General features: G+C 42.0%; 1 protein-coding gene across 3 annotated transcripts in view; it reads right to left on the bottom strand.

Moving 5' to 3' along the window:
• LOC147623315 (uncharacterized) overlaps positions 1-15,385 on the bottom strand; it is a 39,519-nt gene extending 24,134 nt beyond the window's left edge. For all 3 annotated transcript variants that reach the window (XM_086821432.1, XM_086821433.1, XM_086821431.1), the window contains exon 1: positions 15,071-15,385. In XM_086821432.1, the coding sequence (XP_086677558.1) occupies positions 15,071-15,349 (279 nt within the window). In that variant the 5' untranslated portion in view covers positions 15,350-15,385. The remainder of the gene's footprint in view (positions 1-15,070) is intronic.
• Positions 15,386-22,952: the final 7,567 nt, after the last annotated feature.

Here is a 22,952-nt window from a genome sequence, read left to right as displayed (position 1 = left end):
CAGATGCATTTCGGGGGGGGGGGGGGGGGGGGGGGGGGGGGGGGGATTTTACTTGCCCACATGTAGTTGGTGATGCCTCATGGTCACTTATGCTTGTTGACCCTTAGCTTATCTATGCTAGACGCTTTCTCTGATGCCTTTTATGCTGTTTTCCCTTGCAGCGGGATTGTTTCTACAATGTTGACATTGTCACTTTCTCACATGTGATGTTTACTAGGAGTGCCTTCTACACACTTGGCCAGTGTTGGCTTGCTCTCATGGTTTTGACATGTCACATGTATATTATTCATTGTGGGATTATGCATCTTTACACTTGCCATACGTGCCACTCATCATGGCATCGCTGAGAGTTTACCCATCCTCTCATAGCATTGGTTGATGCCCGCCTCGAGCTCCCACTTTTTCTCTCGATTTTCAGCTTTTCCCATTGCTGAATTTTTACTTTTATCAGCCCTACCATTGCTGATTTTTCCTCATCGGATCCTCCATTGATGAGTTTTTCTCTTGCAGCTTACATTGCATGTCTCACAAGCATGACTTCTAGATCTTGTTGCCTTTACACATGCGTATATCTGCTACCACTTCTTATGCTTATCACTGGTGCAGTTACAAAGCTATGCTTTGCTCTCGTTGTCATTCATGTGGATTACATGCAGTTCACCATGGCATTTGGATGCTTGCCTTCACAGGGGTATTATGCGATGCCTTCACAGGGGTATTATGCGATGCTTTTTGATTTGATGCAATTGATGTCCACGTGATCTTTGCCATGCATTTCAGGTGATGTGTTTAGCTCTAGCATTAGCACTCTGACATTGGGGCTTCTGTATTTCCCCATCATATAGTGCTTGCTTTTCCCATTGGCATTGCAGTTTATCTTTGCCATCGTGATCTCTCTTGATCACTCTTATTGTGGAGCATAGTTCAGGGGGCAGCATTCACAGCTTTATCACCTTGCTTCCAGTTCACACCGTTCACTTGAGGGGAGTTTGTTGGTCATGTCCACTCCCGGCTAGTTCAGGTGTGAACACAGCTTACTCACACGCATTTTTCCCCTGTGACTGGACACGGGTTTTTTCCCCGTGTGTACACACTTATGTGTGTTGGGCACTTTGCCCTAGGCTACTATATGTACTCACTTGTACTTTCATTTCATTATTATTGAGTACATCTTTTCCAGCACTCACGTTTCTCTGTGCTTGAGGTTGTGTGTGTGTGTGTGTGTGTGTGTGTGTGTGTGTGTGTGTGTTCCAGCACTCACGTTTCTCTGTGCTTGAGGTTGTGTGTGTGTGTGTGTGTGTGCAGGCTAGCTGCCCTCCTACCCAACAACAAGATCACTGTAAAGAACAGGTTTCCTACTCCTAGGATTGATGATATCCTGGATAGATTGGACGGAGCTACTATTTTCAGCAGGATTGACTTGAAGAGTGGATATCATCAAGTCAGGATTGTTCTAGAGAACATTCACAAGACCGCATTCAAGACTACCTTTGGACTCTATGAGTATTTAGTGATGCCTTTTGGTCTTACCAATGCCCCGACTACCTTCAACCGAATGATGGAAAGAATATTTCAAGCGCATAGAAAGTTTGTGGCTACTTTCTTCGATGACATTATTGTGCATTCAATTAATGAAGAAGAGCATCGAAAGCACTTGGATATGGTATTTCAGGAATTGCGGAAGCACAAGTTGTAGGTGAATGGCAAGAAGAGAGTTCTTTTTGTCAGAGATTCGCTACTTGGGCCATAAAGTGTCCAAGGAAGGGGTCAGGAGACGGATTCAAAAAAGGTCAAGGCTATTGTGGAATGGCTAGAGTTGACTAGCGTGCATGCAGTTCGAAGTTTCCTTGGCTTATGCTCTTATTACAGAAAGTTCATCAAGTGGTTTGCTGTGGTAGCAAGTCCACTACATGATTTGACAAAGAAAGCCGTGGGATTTCGGTGGACCAAACCTGAAAAAGAATCCTTTGAAGAACTAAAATTCTATGCTAGCAAAGGACCAGTATTAATTATTCCAGATTTGTCGAAGCCATTCGTGTTAGAATGTGAGGAGATTGCATTGGAGCAGTCTTGAACCAAGAAGTCTTAAGGCCATGCCGTGGCCTATAAGAGTCGAAGACTTCAAGGAGCTGAGAAGACCGCACCCACTTACAAGAAAGAATTGATGGCTATCATACAGTGATGTGTATGGTACTATATGGACACCATCTCTCGGAAAGCATGTATACTTTGTAACCTTTATCGATGACTACTCTAGATTTGCTTGAGTGTATCCCTTGAAGGCAAAATCTGATGTATTTGCATGTTTTCAGCATTATGTGGCACAAGTTGAAAATCAAACAGGTTGCAAAGTGCAGACCCTCTGGACAGATCGAGGGGGGAGATACATGTACATTGCTTTCAAAGCTTTTATGGCACAAAAGAGCATAAAGCATCAATGTACGATGCCATACTCTCCTTAGCAAAATGGTGTTGCTGAGAGAAAGAACAAGTCATTGATGGAAATGGCTATATGCATGGTCAAAGGCAAAGGCTTACTTCACAAATTCTGGATGGAGGCAATCATGTGTGCTACACATGTTTTGAATAGATGCCCTACCAAAGCATTGAAAACCATAACGCCATATGAGGCCTGGCACCTAAAGTTGATCACTTCAAAGTTTTCGGATGTATTGCTTATGCACATGTACCTAAGCAATTGCACGGTAAGCTAGATCACAAAACTACTAAGTGCATATTTGTGGATTACAATAGTGGCGGTAAAGGGCACCATCTCTTTAATCCTTCCACACAAAGGATTTTGGACAATAGAGACGTTGTGTTTGCTGAAAATTCAGACCAGCCATTGGCTGAATTTTTTGGACAGCCACCTTCATGCCCACATAACATGTTTTAAGGACGTCTCCCATTGGAAATTGACGGCACCACAGATCAGCCATCAACTTTGCCTAATGGACAGCATCTAGGTGCTCAAAATCAGCCCATAAATGAGCTCATTACACCTCAAAATTTAGAGGAAGCGATGGAGAAAGAGTGGACGACGACAGAAGAGGCTAGAGTTGTGCCTCATTGGCTGCTCCATACCTTAAAGGAAAGCAAGCTTTCAACTCCACTTGGTAGCAGGACAAGGGCTGGTTCACGTAATGCAAGAGAACATGTAGATGCTTGCATGAGTACACTTTGTGATGCAAATGAGCCAGATTCATTTGAAGAGGCTCATGAGGATGTGTCAGAATATGCAGCGGAAATGATATCTTGATGCCATGATCTGCACAAAACCGAAAGAATACAGTCGAGGAGAATTCCCCTCCTTTGTCAGCCCTGAGAGTCTTGACCTGAAATCCAGACTCTTTCTCCACCATCACGTGCCAATCCTTGAACCGAGCAAAAGCCTGGTCCTTCTGTGAAAGAAAGTAGACCCACGTGAATCTGGTACAATCATCAACAAGCAGCATGAAGTAGAGAGATCCTCCCAAGGATGGTATCTGCTGTGGTCCACACAAGTCAGTGTGAATCAACTCCAAAGGTTTCGAAGCCCGCCTGGAAGCCTGCTTCGGAAAGGATTCCCTGTGCTGCTTACCACGTATGCAAGAACTGCAGCGTCCTTGCCTACTACCAACATCTGGCAAGCCAACCACCATCTGGTCCCGGAAGGCGCGCCGCAAAGCATCCACATTCAAGTGGCCAAAACGAAAGTGCCACAAGTCTCCGACCTGAGAGCCTGTCAGTGAGGAGAGTGCAGAGAGTTTGTAGATACCGTTCTCCACACCGCCTTCCCAAACAACTTTGCCTGTCTCACGGTCCCTTAGAGCAACTGAATGCTCCTCAGGAGGATGGGGGTGAATATATACAAGCCCATGAGGGCAGTCGGCCAGCTCTGGAAGAGGCCCACAACTCACAAAATGTCCACGACTGCTGAAAAACAGCAGTCGGCCAGCATCTGGTGCCCACATCTGCACAGATCAAGTCGGCCAGCACTCAGATAGCCCACGACTGCTACAGATGCAGTCGGCCAGCCTCAGAGTGGTCCTGGCATCACCTGGCAGCCCTCCAGCCACTAGGAAAAAATGGGAAAAATAGGGAAAAAATACGGGGAGTGTGGAAAAATGATATACGGGCGGACACACCCACAACAGAGGCCCTGGTGTATAAAAATAGACAGGAGATGACTTCTAACAGGATGGGCATTGGGTGAAAGCCATGCAAAATGAGATGGATTCTCTCCACAAAAACAACACATGGGATTTGGTAGACTTGCCTGCTGGCAAGAAGTCAATTGGCACAAAGTGGGTGTACAAGTTGAAAAGAAAGTATGGCAATACGCCAAAGGGTATGCCCAAAAAAAGGACATTGATCATGATGAGACTTGGCCACAGTTAGATGTGTTGTTGTATTGGCTGCCCATCATGGATGGAAAGTGCATCAGTCGAACATTAAATCAACTTTTCTCAATAGGGATTTGCAAGAAGAAGTTATGTAAATCAGCCCAATGGTTTTGAAATGCATGGTCATGAAAGCAAAGTATGCAGGGTTCAGAAAGCACTTTATGGTCTCAAACAAGCTCCTCGAGCTTGCTATGAGAAGATACATACTTATTCGACTAGCCAGGGCTTTTGCAATAGTCCAACAAAGAGCACCCTCTATGTGAAAGAGAATCATGGCACTTTGATTATAATCATTCTATATGTGGATGACATCTTGCTGACTAGGAATGATAAGGAGAAAATTTCAACCTTAAAAGCTGAATTCCAAACCTCATTTGAGATGACAAATTTGGAATTGTTGCATTATTATTTGGGCATACAATTTGTGCAGATAGATGTTGGGATTTATGTACAGCAATCAAAGTACATTCAAAAGCTGTTGCACAAGTTTGGGTTTCAAGATTGTAAGCCCATCTCCACTCCGATGGAACCACGGCTCAAATTGACCATATATGTGTTGGAGAGCCTTTTGATACGAGTGTTTACAACCAAGCAATGGACTGCCTCATATACTTATGCAACAAACACCCGGATATTCAGTTTGGGGTTTCCAAGTGTAGCAAATTTATGCACCGCCTAGGTACAAAGTGTTGGCAAGCAGTGAAGCGGATCTTCCGCTATCTTCAGGACACCCTGGATCTTGCTTTGGTATATCTCAGGGGAATGGCTTGCAGTTACATGCTTACAGTGATTCAGACTGGACTGGTGACTATGATTGTAACATGCAATAGGTTGATCGTCGTAACACGCAACAACGGCCTTCTTATACCCGTGAGTTTATGCAATTCCACTTTGAGAGAGAAGACGAGAGAGAGAGAGAGAGAAGATAGTAGTCGACACAGTATTGGGTACCAATTACCCACTAAAAGCCCCCCCCCCCCCCCCCCCCCCCCCCCCCCCCAACAGGAGTATTTGCTTATATTTCTTTGGAGAACTTCCACAATGAATATGAATGATGACTACGGACTGCCAAACGCAAGGACGAAGTAGACCGAATGCAGGCTGATCCAAATGTTGTCCACGCTCCTTTGAATAGCTCTTCAATGACCACTATGCAAGTCCAAAACTGAGGAATGCACATATGCTGGCTAAATGCTGAAGATACTCTATGAGGAAGCCTTGGAAAAGAAGCACATTGAAGTGCTGAGTGCTGAAAGTATGCACAAGAAAACTTGTGGCTCTAGGCACACTCCTCTACTATAGATCTACTATAGACAAATCTGTGAATGGATGATTTATGTTGAATGAGAAGTGTTGCTTATATAGGGATTTCTGCTGCTGGTCGGCCCATACAGATGCTATCAGCCAGTCAATCTTGGACAAAAAATGCTTGTTTGCAGCATTAAATGCTGCGCATAATTCCCTTGCTGTCTTTCCTCTTTTTCTCACAGAATGAAACACGATATGTTATTGTTGCAAAATCTCTTCTTGTTCTTCCATCTCTGGTGGAAGAAAAATATAGGCTCCTTTGGGGAAGGTCTCGTATATGGTTTCAATAAACTCACATGGAAGGCAAATAAGTGATCAAATTGTTTATCATGACTTAGAGCTGGAGAGGCACTAATGGCAACGAGGACCCTCCAATGATCTCGAAGGTCCAACCGATGACATATATCGTTGATCTTTATAATAATCTGAAAAGGTCCATAATACCTAAGAGCAAGCTTTGGGTCCTTGTGCTCCCTGGCTTTAGACTTTCTAAGTCTTGTCTTGCTTTCTCGAATCTCAACAAGACCCAATTCCCTTCTTCAAATGAGACCGACCTTCTATGCTTGTCCGCAGCTTTCTTTTGCTTGGCTTGAGATGTCTCAATAGCCTTTCGAACCTGTGCAAAGCTGTATCCAAGTCTCAAACAAACTCATCCGCATGGAAGATCTCTTCCTTGGTTCTAAGCACGGGCAACAACAATGGTTTGCCATAGATAATCTCAAAAGGAGCTTTGCCCGTAGATAAATGAATGGTGTTGTTGTAAGCATACTCAACCCATGGTCACCATGAAACTCGTTTCGGTGGCTTTGAAACTCGTTTCACGTTTCAGTGTTGAAACGTTTCATGTGCACATTGAAACCATATCATTTCATTTGGGAAAAAAGGTTGCGATTTTGTGTGCTTTTTAGCTTTTATAACTCTTCCTCTTTCCTTCTTTCATCCTATTTGTTTTTTCTCCTCTTTTGTATGTCTTCTTTGTTTAATGATGATAAATATGCTAATATCATCTTATAACTATTGGCCATTACCTTCACATTTTATGTATATGATCGTTTTGGTCCAACGTTTCATTGTCCACCTACTTGGTGTTGAAACGTTTTGTTCCAAAATAAATCTTTTCAACATCGTTTCGTTTCGATAGTGAAACATTTCGCGGTGACCTTGACTCAACCAAAGGCAAATACTTCTCCCGTTGATCCTTTGCTTCGAGAGCATAACACTTTAGCGTATCCAAGATAGTGAGGTTTGCAATCTTGCTTTGTCCATTGGTTTGAGGATGATAAGCCGAAGAGAAATTCAGCTTTGTCTCCATATTGTCAAAAAGAGCTCTCCAAAAGAAACAGGTAGTCCGAGGATCTCTATCCTCCACAATGGACTTAGGAAATCCATAGTGCTTGAAAATTTGTTGAATAAACAAATCTCGCCATATACCCTATGCGAATGGTCTTCTTCACTGAAATGAAGTGGGCTTGCTTACCGAATCTATCAATAATAGTCTATATACCATCATCCCCATTTCCCGACTCAAAGACAAAATCCATAGCAATACTCTCCCATGGAACATTCGGAATCGACAATGGTTGCAATAGTCCTGCTGGATTTTGTCGATCAAACTTGACCTCCTGACAAACCAAACATTCTCGAGCATATCAGTCAATGTCCTTTCTCATGCTAGGCCGATAGAAGTAGCTTTCCAAAGCTTGAGTTGTAGCCAAGATGCCTCTATGCCCCATCGAGGGTAGAGCATGGCATTCTTCCATCACTTTTGGCCTCAAATCCTTTGTCACACATAACCAGGTTTGCATCATAAGGAAACCCTCCTTGATGACATAAGAGGTTACTAAATCTCCATTCTGCAATATGTTCCAAATATCCTTGAAATTCTCATCGGTAGCATAAAGATCTTTCATCAAAGTAAAATCCATATGATAACCCATAGAAACCGCATGGCTCATGGGTCTCCGAGATAATGCATCCTCTACCTTATTGTCTTTTCCATGAGTATGCATAATTTGGAAATGAAATTGGACCAAATAATTAGCCCATCTCATATACTTTTCTGACATCTTAGGTTGAGACATGTAAGTACCTAAGACTTTGATGGTCTATCTTGATAACAAACTCAACACCCATAAGATAATTCTTCCAAATCTTCAATGCATGAACGATAGCCATTAACTCTTTCTTATATGTGGGTGCGGTCTTTTCGTCTCCTTGAAGTCTTCGACTTTCATAGGCCACAGCATGGCCCTCTTGGTTCAAGACTGCTCCAATGCAATCTCCTAAGGCATCACATTCAACCACAAAAGAATAATCAACACCGGTCTTTTGCTAGCATAAAATTTCAATGCTTCAAAGGATTCTTTTTCAGCTTGGTTCACCGAAGTCCCACGGGTTTCTTTGTCAAATCATGCAATGGACTAACAACCACTGCAAACCACTTGATGAACTTTCTATAATAAGAGCATAAGCCAAGGAAACTTTGAACTGCATGCACACTAGTCAACTCTAGCCATTCCATAATATCCTTGACCTTGTCTGGATCCATCTTGACCCCTTCCTTGGACACTATGTGGCCCACGCAATGAATTTCTGACAAAAAGAACTCTCTTCTTGCCAGTCACATACAACTTGTGCTTCCGCAATTCCTAAAACACAATATCCAAGTACTTTCCATGCTCTTCCTCATCTTTAGAATGCACAATAATATCATCAAAGAAAGTTGCAACAAACTTCCTATGCGGTCGAAAGATTATTTCCATCATTCGGTTTAAGGTAGCCAAGGCATTAGTAAGACCAAAAGGCATCACCAAATACTCATAAAGTCCAAATGTTGTGTCCTAAATGTGGTCTTGTGAATGTCCTCTAGAACAATCCGGACTTGATGGTAACCACTCTTCAAGTCAACCCTGCTAAAGATAATAGCAGATTGTAGCTCCATCCAATTTGTCTAGGATGTCATCAATCCTAGGAATAGGAAACCTGTTCTTTCACAATGATCTTGTTAAGAGCCCTGTAATCAATGCACATGCGCCAAGAACCATCCTTTTTCTGAACCAATAAAACTGGAGAACAAAAGGATGATGAACTAGGTCTAATCAAACCCCTTCTCCAATAACTCATTCACTTGCTTCATAATCTCCACTCGTTGTGCCTGACTCACACGATTAGGAGGTGAACTTCTGGTATGAAGTCAATCTAATGATCTTTCGGTCTCTCCGGAAGTAATCCTCCAAGTAGAGAATCTACAAAACAATCTTCATACTTCTTTAGGAAATCTTTCCTCTCATGATCAAGAGTTGGGAGTGATTCATCACTCTCGGGTTCATTAGGATCCTTGACATAAACCAAGTACGAGAAAATAGATTGCTTTATTACTTTAGGAACCTGTACATGACTAATGAGTGGAATGGAATTCCCCTCAACTCCTACATCAAAAGTTACATTCTTGCCTTTATAACGAAATCTAATCTTGTTTCCAACCCAATCAATGGTTGGATCAATCTTCTTATGCCAAGGCATACCCAGATAGGGTTCACTCCGCTGGCATTCCCTCGAAAGCGGCACCTACAGAAATAAGAGCTCCAAAACCTCTCTGGAGGGAGGTTCAAAGCTTCAACCACTCGAGGATGGATATAGTGATGAGTAGCACCACTATCGAAATGAATAAGCGCTGGTCGGTTAGCCACTTTGCCCCAAGCCTTGAAAAGTTGCCTTCTTTCTAGTGGTGTATCATCCTGATGTTGAAGTTCCTTTGGTAATGCATTGATTTGAGGCGGCTTGGATTCTTGCTTTGGCTTGTCGGGACATTTTGCAGCCATGTGTCCCTTTTTTCCACATTGAAAACGCTTCCCTTCCTTTACATATTCCTCAAGTTGCTTGTGGGACAATTTCCTTCGAAAGAGTGGAGGTTTGTCCCCACTCCTATCCTTCTTCTCTTGAGGCTCGATTCTCAATTGGGATCCGACTTTAAACAACTTCTTTTGAGGGGGATCCCGGTTGTCATTCTTCGTCTTGCCCACCATCCAAGGCATGTGCTGTCATGTGCAAGATTTGCCATGGACATTCTCTGAGGCTAGTCCTAAAGGGCAACAGATAAAGAAGGAACTCAAGAATCAGTTAGAGCCAAGTTTTGGAGCATGAAGTGCAGATTTGGCTAGTGTTGGACTATGAGAAGGACAAGGAAGAACATGTCGGCTGCATAAGGGTGCTGTCGGCTGCATGGAGAACAAGCGGATCTGCGTTTATCATATTTATGTCCAGTCGACTCACCGACCAGCAGTGAGCCAGCACTCTAGTGGTCCAAGGGCCTATATAAAGGCACTAATGCTCATCATTGTGATTCATTCACTCCCACTTTGGGTGTGGATCTAGACTAGGATTAGAATAGGTATTTTACTACCTTTTCAAGGCAGCCCAATGGCTGTAAGGATTATGTACCTTTTTGTACCATATGAAATACTGGATTTCCAGCCCTCTCTCTCTCTCTCCACTCTCTCTTCTGTCTGCGTTTTTGCATCAGCATGTTCTAAGGGGTGTTTAGGGCTAAAAGAAGACTTCCAGAGCTTCCACATGTAACATTGGTATCAGAGCATCAGGCTCAGCAAGGCTAAATATTGATTCAGTCCCATATGAAGGTGTACAGGTCCAAGGTACAGGAAAGTGCACAGGTACAAAGCCCAAGGCAAGGAACACAAGACCGACAAGAGCTCCTAGGAGGTTGGTTGGTGGTGTTCCACAAAGCCCAAAGGGGGTGGCGGGGCGGGCTGGGTTTTCAGTGAAAAGGGTTGCCAGAGATGGATGGGATGATAGAGGGACTCTGGGAACAGAATGGGATGATGACAGTCATCCAAGAGCAGGTTGGAATCCCGTCATCAAGTTTAGCAGAGGGGGATGTCATGTGCAAGATTTGCCATGGACATTCTCTGAGGCTAGTCCTGAAGGGCAACAAATAAAGAAGGAACTCAAGAATCAATTAGAACCAGGTTTTGGAGCATGAAGTGCAAATTTGGCTAGTGTTGGACTAGGAGAAGAACAAGGAAGAACCTGTCGGCTGCATAAGGGTGCTGTCGGCTGCATGGAGAACAGGCGGATCTGCGTTTATCATATTTATGTCCAGCTGGCAACACACTCGTGGTCCAAGGGCCCATATAAAGGCACTAATGCTCATCATTGTGATTCACTCACTCCCACTTTGGGTGTGGGTCTAGACTAGGATTAGAATAGGTATTATTACTATCTTTTCAAGGTAGCCCAATGGCTGTAAGGATTATGTACCTTTTTGTACCATATGAAATACTGGATTTCCAGCCATCTCTCTCTCTCTCTCTCCACTCTCTCTTCTGTCTGCGTTTTTGCATCAGCATGTTCTAAGGGGTGTTTAGGGCTGAAAGAAAACTCCCAAAGCTTCCGCACATGTAACATTGGTATCAGAGCTCTGGGAGTCTTCTTTAAGCCCTAAACACCCCTTAGAATATGCTGATGCAAAAACGCAAACAGAAGAGAGAGTGGAGAGAGAGAGATGGCTGGAAATCTAGTATTTCATATGGTACAAAAAGATACATAAAACTTACAGCCATTGGGCTGCCTTGAAAAGGTGGGGGTGACTGAATCACAATGATGAGCATTAGTGCCTTTATATAGGCCCTTGGACCACTAGAGTGTTGGCCGACTGCTGGTCGGCCAGCCGACTGGACATAAATATGATAAACGCAGATCCGCATGTTCCCCATGCAGCCGACAGGTTCTTCCTTGTCCTTCTCCTAGTCCAACACTAGCCAAATCTGCACTTCATGCTCCAAAACCTGGTTCTAACTGATTCTTGAGTTCCTTCTTTATCCGTTGCCCTTCAAGCTAGCCTCAGAGAATGTCCATGGCAAATCTTACACATTGCAAAGCAATCAACCCTTCCTAAACTACCATCTCCCATCTCTTTGATAAAGAAAAAACACATACTATTTCTGAAAACTGCAGTATGCACAGAAAAAACAGCAAGCTTTTTAACACATATCGTTCTTCGACCTCCTCTTCTCTACCTACCGACTTGCTCGTTCACGAGGTATACTCTGATACCACTATCAAATCCCTCGGATCTCCTCGTGATCGATCTTGGTTCGAAACTCGAATCCTGCAAACAAACAAACAAACAAACAAACAAGGGGGTGCAGGCCTGACTCACCTCCCAACCACGACAGCCGTGGGCGAGCCCACAGTCTTGGTTGTCCCCACCGAGCCACGAGCTGAGCTAACTAGGTTGACGTACCGACCAATCTCCTCCTCGCGACGTCCCATACCACCACGAAGCTGCCCTCGCGGGCCTCGAGATTGCTGCCGGCCTTGACTGCGTAAAGCAAGTGCACGTCTGCACTAGATCCAGGCTCCAAGACCATAGAGTTCTCACAAACTCGCAAGACTCTCTATATCTCAATAACTAACCTTGGCCACCCTTTTATAGGCTCTTGGCCGGTCATCGGGGGGCGTCCACACTTGGGCGTCCGCCCGTCCATACTTGGGTGTCTGCCCGTTAGTATATCCCTAACTCAGCTCGTCAATCAGCCTGCCTAGTTCCAAGCTTCCCCAAGCCTCAAAACTAGTCTTGCGTGCGTGTAGCACACGGTAGATACACACTGTGCACGTGACAGAGTCTATGCTGGAGTCATATGACCTTGCTGATTTCACCGTTATCGGGGTTCCAAGGCCGGAAGCAGAGGAAGGGGAGTTACTGTCGATGAAGAAGGACCGAGAGGCACAGGCACAGGCACAGATGTGGGATCGTGATGTGCAAGGCCTCAGCTTAAAAAGCTTTGTCTTGGGCTTTCTCCAAAGATTTCAAACCAGCCATATACACTACTTGCATACGCTTAGTTTGAAGTCCATTCACAAACTTAACGCAACACCGAGGACGGATTGGAGCGCAAAGTCGGTGTCTACCACTATTCACGAGCAGGCCATAGAGCTCTCACATCATCTCCATGATTTGCATATCACCGACATGCTCGCTCACTTCTGGGCACCATTGGCATGGATGGAGGTTGGTGGCTCTGGCCACAAAGGACCTGGGAAGGGAGCTGGTGTCCTCCAGTCTGGAGGTGCTCCTCTTTGTGTTCATGTTTCAGAGGCAATACCTCTCCCTCCCTTGTATAGATACCTTCATTGTGACGATGGAGCCCAAGGTATGCATATTCCAAGGCCTAGACAAAGTGGCTTCAAATGGAGGGCCAGATTCATGCCCATCTGGCATGGCTTCACCCCAGAACAAAAAGTGATTACTCTCCATCCAAACCCACACCAAAGACTCTTCGAGTGGAGGGCAGTTCCGACAGTTCTGCCTCTCATCGCTCTTAGTTACACGGATTGTCTCATGGAACATTCAAGGTTTGGGAGGACTACAGTACTTGTAGAGGTGCAGGATCCTCAAAGGAGCTTCACAAAGCCTTAGTTGGCCGGCTCATTGACATTCTCTTCCTCTAGGAGCATCATCTTTCCTAGGGTTGTACCCAATGCTGTGGGAAGATCCTTCAGGGCAAGAGTCGCACCTTTTGGTCCCATGCTTTTGACCCTCCGAGACCTAGAGTGGGGTATGCATTTCCAACAAGAAGCGGTTCTTAACTGCACTAGTCGACTCAGGCACCATTGTCACTCGAAGAGCTCAGTGGGCTTTCGGAACATTTATGCACCGGATGGCACAGCAGGAAGCATAGCCACTTTCTGGAGTACGGTTCGTCAATCCCTCCCACATGTGGATTTTTGGGACATGGGTTGTGATTTCAACACGTTAAGAGTCGACAGAGGATAGACTCGGAGGTGGCATGGTTACAATTTCAGGCACTTAGTACTCAGCTTGGGAGGAGTTGATTCTGGCTTTGAGGGGACATGACCCTTGGCATTTACCGAAGTTTGGATGCATTGTGCTTCTCGAGATCCCCAACAAGAGGAGTACAAGCCCCAACCTTTCCGGATTAGACCGGTTTTATGTGGATGAGTGAGCTTGTGGACGAGGTGGCACACGATTGGTATTCTCGCGAGCACTACTTTTTCTGATCATGCACCTGTCATTCTATCCTTGGAGGACCCATGGACACACGTGACCACGTCAGACATTTGAGCGCCTAGATCCTAGACAGCCTGTAGTATGCGCCGAGCCAGGACTGTGTGAAACAACGAAGCCTTTCTTTAAACCTGAGTTTAGTGAGTCTTTAGCAATCCTTTAAAACAGTATACATGAATCTGAAAGAGATGTAGTAGAGACAACACCAAAGGGGGTCCCGAATTACCCACTGAAGGGTCCCCCCTACAAGCAGGAGTATTTGTTTTATTTCTTCTTCTAGAGAACTATATACATTCTTGTTGGAGACTCAAGAGGCGGCATATTATCAACCATATGATGCTTCTGCAAAAGCATCAAACTCCGAAAATTTACAAGCCCAAAACAAGCATGCAAAAGCTCTACATCATTCATAACAAGAGTGTAGGCAACCATTGTATGTGCATCATAAGTACGCATGTCATAGCTGTCTAGCTTATACAAGCCATTGTATCGTGTTCCAAAAGTGACTATTGCATTATCCTTTGATGGGTCTTGCACCAAACACTTCCCATCTTCAAATTCAACCTTTAAACCTTGGTCGTTTATGGCTAAGACAGCGCAGAACTTTCTTTATCCCTAGATCATACATATATTTGCACCATTGGCAGCAACCAGTATGACATTGCCAATTCCCTTTACTGGATAAGTGGTTTGATCTGCACATGATATAGTGCGGCCATTAGAAGCATAAACTAAGTAGAGTTTCAGATCTCCAACACTTATGCATATTCTACTCAGTTTTCAGTCTCATTTCCGCTGCACATTCCAACAGCCACTTTTCACACTGGGAAATGTTCAGGCTGGTGATAACATGAGGCTTGGCCTCAGTACGGGCAGCATGTGCCCGCTTGCACTCATGTATGTGTGTGTGTGGACATCCCTCAAATGTGCACATCCATCCACTGCACAAACTATCACGAACTGCAAAGCGATACACTCAGAAACCTTCCACCACCAAAAGAAGTTTTAGGTTTTTCTAGTCCTTCCTGTGATTCCGCCAAAGCGTGTTATTCCTTGAAATAGATTAGGAGAGAGAGGCCATTGTGAGCCCTATTTAGGCTGGGATGCCATTACACATGCATCTGAAGCCTATATCCAGTGCCAAGTAGGCCATTGGCACTGTAGCTGTGCCGCAAATGGATCTCTCTTTTCCAGAATTTCTTTTCCATTAGTTTTTCCCTTTTACTGCCTGCTGGTGTAATCCCTAGATCTATGCAAAGTTGGCAAGTTCTGCACAGAGTAACCAGCGATGAAACCCTAGGTATGATGCGGAGAGGGGAGGATGACCTACCTTGTACACGATGGCGTTGGTGGTGACGTAGAGCCTGCGGGATCGGATGTCCTGGCGAGCAGCATATCGTCGGAAGGGGAGGTAGAGGAGCATGAGGAGGCCTACTCCCCAAGCAAGCACCAGCACCAGCGACAGCAGCACCCACTGCGCGCTCTCATAGCCCACCAGCCCCTCCTCGTTCTCTTCGAAGGACGCCCTGTACAACACCCTCGCCCCGCCCTCTTCCTCCTCCTCCTTGCCATGGTGAGACACCGGGTTTCCCAGCAGCCGGGCATCCATTTTCTCTCAGTGCATATAGATACTGGTACTCGTTTATATACCTATCTATACACACACACGTGTATACATATGCATACATGTTATATACATACATCTATATTGTTTTTTTTTCGTACACACCCGGGGCCCACTCAAGTGGGTGGAGCCGATTTCCCCTTCCAACAATTAGCCAATTATCATGGTCGGGCAAGGGCCACGTACCATCGGGCAAGGGCCACGAATTAGACATCCCCCATGACCACCACGATGAGTCGAGCGCTGGAACAGCGGAGGGGTCTCGTATGGATCCTCCTATCTCGGGTGATCCACCACCCAAGGAGGAGGAGTCACTCGAGTGTTATGTATACATCTATATTGTTATATATACATACACACATTTATATTTTTATATTCATCTACATATCCATATATATATATGCTGTTTATTTAAGCATCTATACATATATATGTGTGCTCATATGCATACATGTATTATTTATACATATGTATGTATATATATATATATATATATATATATATATGTATGTATGTATGTATGTATGTATGTATGTATATACATTGTATACATCACATTAAATATTTCCATATCTTTCCTTGCAAGGCAAGGTTAAACTTTCTAGTGGTTTTTTGTTAGAATATTCTCGTGGTATTAAAAAAGATGTACTACAAAGAAGGGTTCCCATGACAAAGTTAACTTTGTTGTGCCTCACCTTGGTCATTGGAGCATTTAATGCTACATTGCCCGTCATTGAACAGTAGAAGTAGATAGTATTCAGTAATTTATCTCTACCTTAAGTTTTATCTAAATTCTAAATAGTGAATCTTACTTGATCCACACATTTCCTTGTCTACCATATTTAGATGACGATAGAAATATTGACACCTAAGGACCTCACTTCTAAGAAAACCCCCATATCACCTACATTCACATGGTAATAAAAGAATATGCATGTTTACACAAGTTTGTGAATATATATACCACTTCTTTTATCCATACATACTTTTCAAATGAAATCCAACCCTTGTTATAAGCCGAATATATTAATAGGTATTAAAGAACATCATGTAAATGTAAGGGTTATGAGTATACCAAATTAAAATATGGTTTGTTATGCACTCAAGTAATGTCATGCATTTTTTTAGTGATGCTTTCAAGACAAGACATAGCCATACCCCTTGTGGAGCACCATTTGGTTATCATATAGATAAGCTATAGCTATTGAAAATGTCAAAGGTGCCATGACTAGAGCTCTCCTATCCAAAAAGGGCATCCCTCTAATCTTTCTTTTTAATGGGTGGAGAGGTGGTATGTAGAACCCTAAGAGATGGCCTAGAAAAAAGAGTGAGTTAAGAGATTGGACATGAAGTACAAAGTCAATACTCTATGATAATGGTGCTTCTAATGTTTGAAGTTTTAAAGAAGACTTAGAAGTGGTCAATCCGACACAAGAAAGGTGCCTATTTGATTGTTTTCCCCCAATGTGTTGTGTGTAACATACATATTGTTTATCCCACAAACACGCACTTAGAAAGGTTAAAGGACTCTTGTTTTATAATATGTGTGTGCCCAAAAGACTTGGGCAATTTAAAAGATTATATTTCAACAATCCTTTCCTATCACTGACTTTACTTGTTTGGAGTATGTAAAGCCATTATGAATGTCTTTGCCTTAACTAACTGGTAAGGATTTAAAAGATTATATTTCAACAATCCCTTCCTATCACCCGCTTTAAATTACTTGTTTGGAGTATGTAAAGCCATTATGAATGTCTTTGCCTTAACTAACTGGTAAGGATTTAAACACACAAAAGTGTTATTTGTTTTTATTGTGGACCTTGATGATGGACAAATTATTGTTTTGTAATTACATATATAAGGATTTGGCTTTTTAACTTGTTACATAAGGCCACCAAAGTCGTGTTGGTACATGTTGAGAAGGGATTGTCAGCGTCTTGTTCGCGACGACGAGCGTCTAGTCACGCGCACTTATTCTAGGACATTCTTTTAAGATAAAACTTTTGCATGTCCCAAGTTTTGCGAGGTTGATTTAAATTGTACCTCTATGACATATATAAGAATTTGGCTTTTCAACTTGTTCTACATAAGGCCTCTGTTACATATATAAGAATTGCGCTATTCAGAAGGGATTGTGCCTCTATTACACATTGTTATGGCTCACCCTAACTCTCCTTGAAACACATCCAAAAAGAGATTACCTGGTGAACCACAACTGTCACGTGAGGATCTTTCCAATGGCCAAGCTCGTAACACTTGAGGTCTCCAAGCTCTACAACTCCTTGAGAAGCAATTCCATTGCGTCTCCCGCGACGAGCGTTGTCACACCGCCGCACTGCACTATGGGTCCTCGTCCCTCCTCTCACCTCACTTCACTCACACACACTCACTAGCATGCATTAGGGAGAGAGATTAGCGCAAGAGGATTAGCAAGAGCAAGAATCAATTGCACAATGGGAGAGTGTTGTATTATGAGAGAAATTCACTTATATACATGGCCATAAGTGTTCATAGTCACTTAAACTATGGCAGGCCGGGCACTTTAGGCTCATAAGAGGCCTAATGCTATTACAATGACTACTCTCATAATGTATCCATGAATTACATCACTTAGGACTTCATCCTAACTTGCTACCACACGCTCTTGAAGTGGGAATTGCCATAAATACTCCATCACACCATTACGAGCGCCCGTCCAAGTTGTAGCTTTGGACACTATTGCTTCATATCATGAATGTATAACCCTTTAGTGTATCTACCGTGACTCCTTGATATAAGATAATGGCGGTAGCTCTTGTTAATCATAGAATTGGATTAACACACATATAAGGATTTGACTTTTCAACTTGGTCTACACAAAGCCATCAATTGTGTTGGTACATGCTGAGAAGGAATTGTCATAAAATTGTGCCTCTATTATACACTAAAATTTTGTCTTATTGGTCCACATGCAGACATAGAGCCTTCTCAAAGATTTTTTTGACTCATAAAAAATGACTCTTTTCCTTTATTTTTAAAATCAACATGAAATGTGTCTTAATATTTGTGTGTCAAAATTTAATTAGAGTGATTTCTTATTTTGTTGTTACATACCTTGTTTCGTAATTTGTTGAAAATTAGAGTGATTTCTTGTTTTGTTGGTACATACCTTGTTTTGTACTTTGTTGGAAATGGCTATATTTCTTGGGGGATGCACTATGAAGAAATCCTATGCATCATGTGCATTCCACGAGTATTTAAAAAACCCCTTACACTTATATACTTTTGCTAATAAAAATTGGTTTAAAAACCCCCTCCTGTAAATGTAATTTTGTAACTTTTTAAATTAATATACCCCTTATGAACTCACGTGTTACACTTACATATTTTTAGGTAAAGCCCCCAGGCTATACTTTATCACACCTACTCTTCCATGGGATATTTTCTTAGAAATACATGAGGACATGCTTACACGCCAACCTATCCACTCGAAGTAACATTTTGCAGAAAGATAGCGATTGCCACGTGCATGTCCATGTGAAAATTTTAAGCTATATAGTGCCAAATGCGTACACAACCAAGATATCTCGGTCTTTATTATGTGTATTTGTGTGCTATGACACAAGGATACATGTGCCATTGTTTTTGTTTCATCATTCAATGATGAGCTTTTTTGGTACTTCTATATGTGTAATTATGTTTTGGACACTTTATGCTTCGAGGACAAGTTTTGGAAAATTATACGGAACTTCTATAGGTGTAATTATGTATTGGTTAAGCTTTGGAAAATTTTGCGGAACTCTTACCACATAAGAATACTATAGAAAGCTAGAAAGAGGGCTACAATGAAGACATATGCTAGAACATATTGTACAAATATTCATATGAACAATAAAACATGTATATGCTTGTAAAAGTGCATCTTCCCTGTGTTTAAGTGTGTGCTCTTGCGTATTTTCCTAAAGGTTTAAATTTCTATTTATTATTATTTAACTAGATCTTATATTATTTTAAATGATATAATGTCACTAACATGTATAACTATATTTATACAACACCAAAAAGGGGGATGAGCTTGAGATGAGAACAATTTTTTTATGTCAGTTAAATTTTTGTGTGGCGTTAAGCTATAAGTTACAACAATTTATGTAATTACATATTGACCCCATTTTTGGTGGATATTTTAATGGTCCAATTTACTCTAATTAAGAAGTTATTTTTTGGGTATTTTGGTACATGTTTAAGCACTAAGAATCTATTGAAACATGTTTAAGCACTAAGAATCTATTTTGGTACATGTTTAAGCACTAAGAATCTATTGAAACATGTATAAGTTGCCTTAATAGAATAAGTACACTTTGCTACATTTTTTAGTATGAAGAATATATTGAAGCAACGTATAAGTTGCCTTAATAAAATATGTACAATCACCTTTTAAGAAGGTTTTCATTAAGGACATTGATATTAAAAGCCTTTTTGAAATTTAGAAGCTTTGTGAATTTTTAAATGATCATGCTTATTGTAATGTGATAAGAAATTGGACCTTCAAAAGTTAGGTCCTTTATTGTAATTGAAATTGAACCTTCAAAAGTTAGGTCCTTTATTGTGTTTTGATTGAAATTGAACCTTTAAAAGTTTGGTCCTTTATTGTAATTTGATTAAAACTGAACCCTCAAAAGTTAGGTACTTTATTATAATTTGATAAGAAATGCAATAAGAAAGTGAACCTTCAAAATTTATGTCCTTTTTATGATATAAATAAACAAGTATCGTTTAAAAAGTTTGAACTTCTTGTGATGAACATTATGAGCAATTTATTTATGTGATGTTAACATAGTAAACTTACAAATCAAATATTAGCAAAGGCTAAAGAGTTAAATCAACAGCCAAATCGGGAATTGGGAATAGGCAATTACTACTCAAAACAATAATCTCTACAGTTGGTAAGTAGCAGACGAGACAATGGTCAAAGGAGCTCCAAGGGTTCATCTTCATCTAATGCGAGACTATATGAAATTTTAGGTAGTTTCAAACTTTTAACACTGGCGATGTCAAATAAATGTGTGTAAGTGGTTGAACCTGTCATTGTAAAATTTGAGGGTGTATTCAAGCTAATATGTGAGGAAACTTAGATGTTGTGGAGGTAAAGGTAGAGAGGCAAATGTGAAACATTTGCTGATGTGATAGTAGTGATGTCATTAAAAATTTCAAATTGGCACATGAGGAAAGTTATATAACCAAATGATGTGAATACTTTAAACCTCGTCGTGCCATTGACTCCCCTTAAAGATATTGAAATATACAAGTGAATAGGGTGTGTGCGGGAACAAGCCCTTAGCAAGAGGCTGTAAAAGAGAATCTGTAAATGTGAGAGAAGTTGTGAAAAGGTGAGAAGTATCTACTGGGAGAATAAAGGGTAGCATGAGGAGATTTAGGAGGTGTGGAGATATTATGGAAAGAAGTGGAGAGAATCAAGCAAAAGAATTTATTGGTTTTCGATTACCCATGCCTACATTAAGCTATCAATTAATTGCTCACTAATCACGTCTTAATTATCATCTAATCTCTTTGTTAATGATGTTGATTCTAGCATTTGATCCACCATAGCTCATCACATTGCTGCAAATTTAACATGTTATCAGAGCCTAGCCTAGAATCCATCAATTTGTGAGCCCATTATCTTGATAATCACTTGGCTAATTAGGATTAATAGATAATTAAGATTTTTACCTCTTTTCAACTAGTTCTCTGCACCCCTAGCCAGTGGAGGGGCTTGATCTCCCTCCAGGAGAAACATTAGGGCAAAAGATTCTAGGCAAGCATAGCTACTTTGCCCACCTTTCAGCCTATTCAATCAAAACGTCAAACCACCTTCTATAGCTCCCGAAAATCGTGAATCTACAGGCACCGTTTTTCTAAGGGAAAAATGAAATGTCTTCTTCTCCGGATCAGATTTCTCTAATTCCTCTTGGCCCTAGGGGTTTTCAAGGGTGCTCTACAAGCTAGTGAAGACAGATTTGGATTTGATTAAGTCTACAGTGAGATCCAAGCTCTTCATCAAATCTTCATGTGACTTTGGTAAAACAGAGATTAAGCATTCAACGTTTGGTCAAATCTTGTATATCTTGGTTTAATCCTCTACTAGACTAATTGCTATTAATGGCCTTTAAAGGATTTGAGCTCATTTGAACTCTAAGGCCTCAGATCTGGACACCCCGCATACTCTGTTTTCTGCACACAAAATTGAGGATTAATTTGCTAATTAGTGATTAATCAGCACTAATCACTATTTTTTGGTACAATTGAGGGTTCAAATTAACCATCAGGTATCTGATACAGATCCCTGTAACTTCAGATTACAATTCGAAGATGGTTTGACACTCCAACCATTCTGTACAGATTTGTTACCCTTGGTTTAATGTAATTTCTAGTAAAATTATGCTGATAAATTTGTGGTAATCATCATCTTGCATTTAACCCACACACAAATTCAAGTTATTCAACAGCCAGAGTTGCATTTGGGAATGTGCATAAGAATGAATGCTATATGCATTATGTATCGGGCACATTACATCATTGGTTGTAAAAATGGGATCAGACACACTACCCTTGTCCAGAATAAGGCAAGAGGCAAGACCTCCCGCATAGATTTGGGTTTGCATAGCATAATGACACAAGATAAACATCAAAAGCCCAAAAGAACTGTTAACAATACATTAAAACATGTTGCTCACATGGAGTAAGAGCTGACGGTCAAGCTCATGGCCCCAGCCACCACCATGAAAGAAGAAGAACATCTCTTTCCAAGAGGAGGGTCAACACCGAGAAGAAGAGGTAGATGAAGCATTGAAGGAAGACATGGATGCATGAAGAGAAGCTGCCACGACAAGAAGACTGAAGACAAGAGAAGATGTGAGGCTCCAAGAAGTGAGGAGCCATGTGGAGAGAGAGAGAGAGAGAGAGAGAGAGAGAGAGAGAGAACCCACAACCCAATGTAACCTGCCCCAACAGAGTAAAACCACCTCTGAGCCACCGATGATGTAGGCCATGTGGTAGATGTATGTGTGAGCACTTTAGTCAAGGTCGCGGGCACTTGTAGTAGCCTTGGACACATAGAGAGAGAGTGTGTGTCAAGGACTATGAGTTTAGGGACTTGAGGCACTGGTCACGGACTATCAAGTAAGAGAAAAACTTAGTATAGGGTCCAGGTGTGCCAGGATTATTCACTTGAGGGGAGGTGTGCTAGGAACTGGTCGCGGACTATCAAGTAAGAGGGAAACTTGGTATAGGGTCCAGGTGTGCTAAGAGTATTCACTTGAGGGGAGGTGTTGAAATATACACGTGAATAGGGTGTGTGCAGGAACAAGCCCTTAGCAAGAGGCTGTAAAAAAGAATCTGTAAATGTGAGAGAAGCTGTAAAAAGGTGAGAAGTATCTACTGGGAGAGAATAAAGGGTAGCATGAGGAGATTTAGGAGGTGTGGAGATATTCTGGGAAGAGGTGGAGAGAATCAAGCAAAAGAGGTGGAGTGAATCAAGGAGAAATCTGTGGGATTAAATGCTTGGATGTAAACCCTATAAATTGAGGCATTGCCCTAATGAGAATTTGCT

This window comes from Cibotium barometz, chromosome 27 (genome assembly GCF_041138505.1).
Source record: "Cibotium barometz isolate CiBa-2024 chromosome 27, ASM4113850v1, whole genome shotgun sequence".
NCBI classification, from domain to species: Eukaryota; Viridiplantae; Streptophyta; class Polypodiopsida; order Cyatheales; family Cibotiaceae; genus Cibotium; species Cibotium barometz.
Note: the sequence above shows the minus strand (reverse complement) of the source record. Positions and strands in the feature narration are given on the sequence as shown.